Consider the following 8255-nt stretch of genomic DNA (forward strand, 5'->3'; position numbering starts at 1 on the left):
ATATATTTGTGTTGCATTTTGGTTTTGCTCCCTTAAAAGCTTCGTTTACCAGCCACGAATATATTGAAAAGTGCAGCAACAAACTGACAAAGGAAGTGGCTCTATCAGCTTAGACTTCTCTAAATGAGTAAGTGGAAACTGAACAAGAGAGATTTTACTGTAGAGCTTGGATTGTTTGGCAGGATGAGTTTAACAAATCCCTTTACAAAGTTTTAAGCTGTAGACCTACCCAGACGTTTTGTGACAAGAAACACTGATAAGCTTCCATATACCATTGCAAAAACCTCTAAACAGACAACTTAATACCATCAGCTACATCTGTACATCCTATCTACAGCTTAATTATCATACCTGCTAATTTTTGATTATTAACTGTGAATGAAAATTTGAGTATTATATCCAGTGATGTTTTCTGTCAGCTGTAAGTGATGTCATTTCCCTTACAAACTGGGACCCTCCTATATTTGGGAGTATCCCGTCAGAGTTCACCAGCCATGAGAAGAGTTCCCTTTCCTCCACCCTCTGTGGAGAGGCTGTGTATGGTGCTCCTCAGGGTTGTGTGTGCATGGTGTACAGACACATATTTAACTCATTTTGCTCCTCAAAAATATGAAAACTCAGTAGGGAATTAAGATTTTTTGGTGGGATACCCACCACAGGTTGTTGGCTTTTTAAAAGTAGACTCGCCATTCAGTAGAAATAAAACCTGTCTGAAGAACTTTCCTACCTCTCCCCTCCCTGGCATCCTCTATCTCAACCATAAATCCATTGTGAGTCAGGATCCCTGAGGCACAGGAGGTTGTTCAGAGACCCCAGCATTCTTTCTAAATCCCAACAGTGATTACTGACCTCAGGACCAGCTGATGTCAAGGCAATAAGATTAGTGGGGGAGCTTTGGCTGGCAGATGCCCTCCCCAGCAGGCAGCACCAGGCCAAGGTGTTCCCATGAGCAGGGAATCTGCACACAGACACTGTCAGACTCTCCCAGAAAGGCACAGAGAGTGCTCTGAACTCCTGTGCTCCTAAAGAGGGACTTCACACTTCATTGAGAACACAGCAAATTTCCCCTGAATGAGCAAATAAAACCCATCTTTTTTAGAGTTCACCACAACCTCGGTGGTAATTTTATAGCACACACATGACAGAAAACAAACAAACAAACAGCCCAATGAAAAACTCCCTTTGATTCCAGGCTTGAGCTCGCTCAGGAGAGGAGCTAAAGAGCAAAAGTACCAGGTCAAACTGCTGACATGGACAGCTCTCCAAACTGACCCCTGCTCCAGCACAAGGGGGCTTAGAATTGTACCTCAGGAAGATGGAAACAATTCCCATTGTGTCCATGGAGAATGCCCAAAGATTCCTTTCTTGCCCAGCCAAACAGGACCTGCTGTAAGGACAGTGACTGTGATTGTGCATCACCCTCACCCCCAGAACTGAAGACATCTCCCAGTGTCCATTCCAGGGGCAAAAAATGAGCATGAGGGCTGAAGAAAACTTCTATTTCCATTTAATTCCTGCTTATTTCTTAAAGGCAGACCTGCTGGATATGATATACACATTCCCCCACCCATATATAGGTGTGGATGCTCTTCAATACACGTGTGGCTGTGGAGCTGTTCCATTGCACCACGCAGGGATTGGGCACATTTTCCAGAGCAGAGCAATGAAAATCTCTAAAGAACATTTCACTCAACGTTCCAAGATACAAAGCAAATCAAAACAGTCACACTGTTAAGGTTCCTATCAAAATATAAATTCAGCAAGCACCAAAAAACAGTTAACATTTTGTAATTGAAATTTCATGTCCTCCTCAATTTAGAAAAAGACAAGCAGAACAACAACAACAAAAAATCATCATCCTTTGTAGCTTGTTTGGGAACATTCACACACAAAACACTCTAGAAAAGTCACAGTGACCTAGGTATGAGAATTCCTCCCTCAAAAAGATGGATTTCTTCAATATTCACTTGCTTTAAAACCCCATATTCTGGCTATTTATGTGATTAGGCTGTAAGCTACTGCAAGATGGGAAGGGTAAGCAAGGAAAATCCCACAGACATGCAACACTGAAACCATTTGTTATCCTATTAATCTTACCTGTCTTTTCTGCCTGTTTTCCCTTCATGTGCAGTCCCTGCTCTGCCCTTTATAAGAAATACAAGCACTACCTTGTTCCATTTTGGGACTCACCTTTTAGTAAAAATCCATGTTTCGAGTTGGTTTCCTTGGCTACCTTCCACTTAGACTGAATTTGAAAAAAAATTCCTGAAGTATCTCTGAGCCAGCTCCTAATTTCACTTTTTCATAATATGAGGACTATTAGGTATGATTTGGATGTAATAACTGATGAAGTGTTTTGCATATTCAAACAATTTCTAATTAAGAGCCTCAGCAAAAATCCTGTTCTGTTTTATTTTTTAAATATTACAGCTCCACTTTTATGAGTAATAAACTATTCATAAAAGATCAATTCTTCATGTTCAGTTGCCATTTTCTTCTCATGAAATCAGGGTGACAAACCTTAGGTGAAAATATTATGCAGTCCCAACAGGATTTCTTAACTTCTGGAAAAATATCTATGAAATTTATGTTCCAGTGCTCTGAATTAAGGATCCCCCCCCCTCAGATCTCACAGAGCAAACGTGAACATGGGCACAGTTCTGATGGATATTTCACAGGTACTCACCTCAGGGTGGGTGAGAGGCTGATTTCATTTATTGAAAATTGTGCTCCAAGGGGAACTCTTCAGTTCTCAGGAAACAAACTTATCTCAGACAACAACTGAACACAGGTTTCCTCACATGCTTAACCTTGGGGACAGATGGAGGTTTGAGCTGACTTGAGCTACTTATTTTCTTTCTTAAACACAACAAAGCCAGCATGGATTATAAGAACCAGGAAGTTCTAACATGCCTAACTAGTTATAAAAAGATATTGTCTCTGAATTTTTACCTGTTCATATAAAACAGTAGCACTGTTACTTTTCTTAAAAGTCTTCATGAAGAACAAGATATTTGTAATTTTTCATTTTAATGAAAGATCATGGATGAAAAAAATCCCTTTCTTAGCTTTGTTTTCATCTTATTTCAGTTTGCCTTTTCTTGTTTCCCAAGCAGCTGGAACAGCCTGGTGGGTTCAGGGGTTACATTTCATGGAGGAGTCAACCTGCCCTGAACAAAGCTCTGTTCCCTTACAGCTCAATCTGTTTAGATTTTAGAGATGTAAAATAATTTTCAGAGGCATTCAGCAAATGAAATCAGACAAGACAGCCCCTTCACTCTCAGGCTGAGCATGAGCTTTTCTACACTTACAAAAAAGTCACCCACTACCCTCCACGATTTTTGCTTCAAATTGACAAACATCCATTTTCAGCTTCAGCAGGACAGGAGTAAATCTGACGCTTGAATTTAGCATTCTAACATCATATTTCACCAGTCTGTAACTTCCCTTAAGGTCTGAGCACAGAGCAAACACTTTCCATCAGGAACCTGCCATCCAAAACCACTTTTACCATGACTATTCCATCTTGTCTTGTCCACAGAAATAGCACATATTTAAGCTGGGAATGCTTCAAGACTAAGAACAAGTTTCATGTGTAAAATCAGGATTGTGGTTTCCAAGCACAGAGTTTAATATCTGCCACCTGGACCATCCCAATTAACCAAGTGAAACACAAAAGAGGGCACACAGGCTGGGTTCTACCATGGCCATGGGATGATGTGGTTTTCCAAATGTCACCTGCAGCACAACATTGCTCATCCAAAGCACAGTGGGCCCAACTCTTTCAAACTGAAACTCTGCCCATCAGCAGAAACTGAGGGCATTGGGCTCACTTCTAACAAAGGGCTTGAAAATTCAACATGAGAATTGTAACCAGACACTTAAAACCAAAGATTTCCAAAACCACCTAAGACAGGATAACCCTATATGGTCAAAAAGCTTCCAGTGTGTATTATTCCAAAAGCTTTTCACCTTTCACAGACTTTATGACTCAGTCGACTCTGTTTGCCCATATTTCTTATTTTCCTGAGACACAGGAGACATGACTACAACAGACTATAAATTTAAAAACCTCTTCATTTGTGGATATAGTTGTTAGTACCTCATATTTGAGGCCTCATTAACCAAATGAAACACATGGAGTAAAGTTAGTAAAGTTTAGCAATCAGACTCTTTCTGCCAATCTCTAAGAGCATAAATTTATTTAATTTATGATATAGGACAAAAGAACCAGCAGTAGACGCTTGTTTGGGTTTGTTTGATTATTTTAATTATTCTGGGTGAAAGATTCTCCCACTTTTCTCACCAGCTTATATAATGAAAGAATGCATTTAATTTCCAAGATAAAGGAAAATAAACTGTGAACCAACAGCTTGGCTAAGAAAAGGAACTCCTGAGTATAAGGTACAGATTATTGAATTTGTACTCATCTATCAACTTCAAGCAATTGTACTTGAATTCTGCAGAGGCAGAATGTTCTTGCTGAGGACAACCTACCAGAAAGTTACATGTATGAATACTTCAGTAACTAGTATTCTGATTTTGCTGGGAAGTCCATTTGATTATTGTTCCCATTTTGCCCACTCTGCTTTGTGACAGACTAAACCACAGCACTGCTGCAACTGGGATTTTTTACATACAAATATAAAGTGTCTTATAATCCAGTGTTACACAAAAACCTTGGTTAACTCAGGAAATGGACTTAGGGTGAGCAGAGAAGCAACAAGTTCCCACTGTCACCACACAGCAGGACAGAGGTTGTTCAGATTCTCTTTGCCATTAAAATCACTGTGTGCTCATGGGTGAGAGCAGCAGGAGAGCAAGAACAGGGCAAAAGAAAAACCACCAGGATCCAGTGTCAGTTCTTCCCAGTGACCTTATCTAGAGCTTAAATTATATTCTGCTTTGGACATAAAAACCAACATTGCTGGGTTGGCATTAATTTACCAAGTAATATATTTCACAAGGGGGTTTTTATTACATGTGGTTTGCTGCACTTTCCAAATGCCACAGAGACTACTACAAGTGCAAAAATTAAGTATTTTCTACTATTTATAAAGCTGAAACAGAAAATATTTACATACCCTTTATTTTGTAATATAAACTGCAACCACAAGAGGCTGCTTCCATTTCACAATTCTGCTACTGCTGCACATGGAAGTTGAACAAGAAAACATTCTTTTCCTCTTATTAATGCTTTGATGATTTACTTTATTTCATGAAGCCATTTGGGTGGATTTTTTTGTTTTTAAGGCGCATCACAAGACACCATGGCCTATTTCAAGTAAAAAATGTCTTTTAGAAGAATTTAGAAGATTAATAACAGAGTACTAGTATGCATCTTTCAAGTGCTTTAGCTTTGATTTCTAATTTTAAGGCTTTTTTTAAACAGCAATTCAACCCTTTATACAAGTTAACATCACTCAGATTAAGAAGATAACTTCTCTTCCAAAAAATACCACTTACCAGCCGAAATACAGATTTTTTTCTGTAACACTAACCACAAGTGACAATCTTGCAGAAGCAACTGCAGGATTCCCCTTCCCCTACGTTTGTTCTCCATAATTTCTGGCTGCTGGGCATTAAACAACACATGAGTAACTTTTTGCAAGTTACTCAGTCTGTTTCTAAAATACCAAGCTGCATTACTTGAGAGTGAGAAAGTTGACACTTGTGTACTTTCTGCCATTCTGATTGAAGGATTAAAGCTTTGTACAAAATGGATCATTTCAACGAAACCACCAAGGTAAGGTGGAAAGTGTTAATTCATCACAGCAGAGCAAACACCTGCCCACATCCTGCTCAGGAGGTAGAGAGACACAACCCAAATGGCAGCTCAGTTACATACCCACGCCAGTCTTCTCGGTCTTGTGCCATCTTGCCATCACACATGAATCCCTGAGGCTCCAAAGGATGCCCACCAGCAAGGAATCCAAGGTTGATGGGCTGCAGCCTTGAGGATGAGTGACCAACCCAGGCCTGGAAGGAGCAACGTTCCCCAGCACCGGCACCGAGGAGCGGGCGGAGGCAGCTGTGAGATTTGCTGCTGTTCTGAGCTTCCTTCCTCTTTTCTCAACTCAAGACATCGCACCCCGTGTCATGGGGGAGGGGAATCCCAAACTGGGTGTTACTGTTGCTCGATACTGGTGGTAACACATCAGCAAAGGAGCAAACCCAGGGCAGTGCTCTGCGGCACCAGCCCCAAACTGGGGACGTGTGTGAGCCCGGCTGCAGTGACGCCTCCCTTCAGCTCCCAAACCCTCACCAACACCACACTTGAAAGGTTTGACTTCACAGATCAAACATCTTAAAACCTGCTCTCTTCTAACCTGTCCTGGAACAAGGATTTGTCTTTTTTTTTTTTTGCAAGTCCACGTCTCCTGAGGGAAACAGCATGAAGACAAAGCCGCGTTTGAAACCGCACCCATTTCTTAGTTCTGTCATTTTATGTTTGCAGGAAAAAGTGTTGAAGACTTTCTCTTTAGTCTCTAAACAAAGCAGCACTTTCTTAAAGACTTATTGTCCAGACAAAACTGGAAAAAGCAATTTATGGTATATTTACAACTGCTACGTGAGCTAACTGCCATAAGGACATTTTGGATGTGCAAAAAATCAATCCAAGTTGTTTGTAATGTGGATTAAGGACAATACACTTAATTGAAGGCAAGTATGTCACACTTCACTTTACTTACAGTTTGGACTTAAAAAAACACAAAATGCTTGCAAAGATTTACTGTTTGTTTGTTTGATCTCCTGCTTAGTACAACAAATTCACGTGACAATCCTGTCCTCTGGATATTATATTGCAACTTAGCAATCACTGTTTATCCAAACTGTTTAACACTGCTACGCTACATTCCTCAGGATATTTTGGATAATACATGACATTCTATTTCTTGGTTCTAACTAGCAATCATGTGGAGCTCAGACTGCCAGTCTATCTCATTGCACATGGAATTCTGATACATATTTCTGGAGGAAAATCACTTTAAACTTTACCAGATTTGCTTGAATTGCCCTAATCTTCACCATGTCTACATACTAGCTTAGCAAAAGGGTTTAGCTTGTTACTTTCCCCTAAAATAACATTGAAATTCACGTTACATTAACTAAAGTGGGCTAAATTCTGAGTAACATCCATTATCTCCATTTACAGACAACAAGCTTCATTTACAGGTTCTAAATCTTTCCCACCCATGGAACATCGATTTTATCTTGTTCTTCTGTCAAAAAAATATGTTGAGGCTGAATCATTTCATCTTTTAGTTTACATTATGGGATTTGAGCAACAGCTTCCTAACCAGTGATAACTATCTTCCTTACTCCTCCCAATCCCTGCTGCAGCAAATCCCCTCTTCCCATTTCCTATTCGGCCTAAAGGATAATGTGTTATTTTCTTGTTCTACATCTCTCTTCCTTATAGGGTTTACCTGTAACACAACAGTGCTGAGGAAATCCTTTCTAGCACTTACTTGCAAACATGCTTATGCTTCCTCATGTAGGTCTACTAAACCTAGTTGATACCATTATCTTTTGAAAACAAATTATCTAAAATACAGGAATTTCACCTTCAAGCTGGGATCCAGTTGGTAACATTTTGCTGCTGCCTGGCTGTGACTGTGCAGAGCTCAGCACACGCCCAGGGACTGGGCTCTTTGCAGAGCTCACATTTCCCCTCACACCATCCCAGCTCCCCACAAACGCTGATCTGAGGACCCAAACTCCCTCAGGCATCGCTGCTTCCCATGTGCCATCCCTTCCCCACGCCCAGCTCAGCATTGCACACATCTGCTCTGACTTCCTCCCCTGAAACTTTCACGATGATGCTTTTGCAACTCCTCGACCAGAACCTGCTGCTGCTTCACCTCCATTGGCTCAGACAACCCCGTCTGACTGCGGCGGAAAAATCCGAGCTGTAACTCCCAAGAAATGCATTGAGGAACAAAATCCTTTTCTAGCTGCAAGAGGAAAGTGCACCCAGAGCAAAGCATGCACAGCAACCCTAAAATCCTGTTCTTACACCAGAGGACAAATCCCAACATCGCTCTAGAGAATTAAGGTGGATAATTGTTACACCCTCTGGCAGGGGAGGCTTTTATTCCAAGTTAGTTTATTTATGTAGTTACCATTCCACATTAATATTCCACAGAAAACAGTGGACAGATTCATCACCTTCACATACCTCGTCATTTTTTCCTTAAGTCTTTTTTTCAGACAGGAAGTCTTTTAAGGAAAGCAAAAAGTTCCTGACTTCC

At 40.6% G+C, this 8255-nt stretch overlaps 1 protein-coding gene across 1 annotated transcript in view; it reads right to left on the reverse strand.

Annotated features, from left to right (window-relative positions):
• DOCK2 (dedicator of cytokinesis 2) overlaps nucleotides 1-5995 on the reverse strand; it is a 165379-nt gene extending 159384 nt beyond the window's left edge. The window contains exon 1 of the mRNA XM_027643547.1: nucleotides 5849-5995. Coding sequence (XP_027499348.1) covers nucleotides 5849-5885 — 37 coding nt within the window. The 5' untranslated portion in view covers nucleotides 5886-5995. The remainder of the gene's footprint in view (nucleotides 1-5848) is intronic.
• Nucleotides 5996-8255: the final 2260 nt, after the last annotated feature.

Source organism: Corapipo altera, unplaced genomic scaffold (assembly GCF_003945725.1).
Source record: "Corapipo altera isolate COAL_440 unplaced genomic scaffold, ASM394572v1 75, whole genome shotgun sequence".
Taxonomy (NCBI): Eukaryota; Metazoa; Chordata; class Aves; order Passeriformes; family Pipridae; genus Corapipo; species Corapipo altera.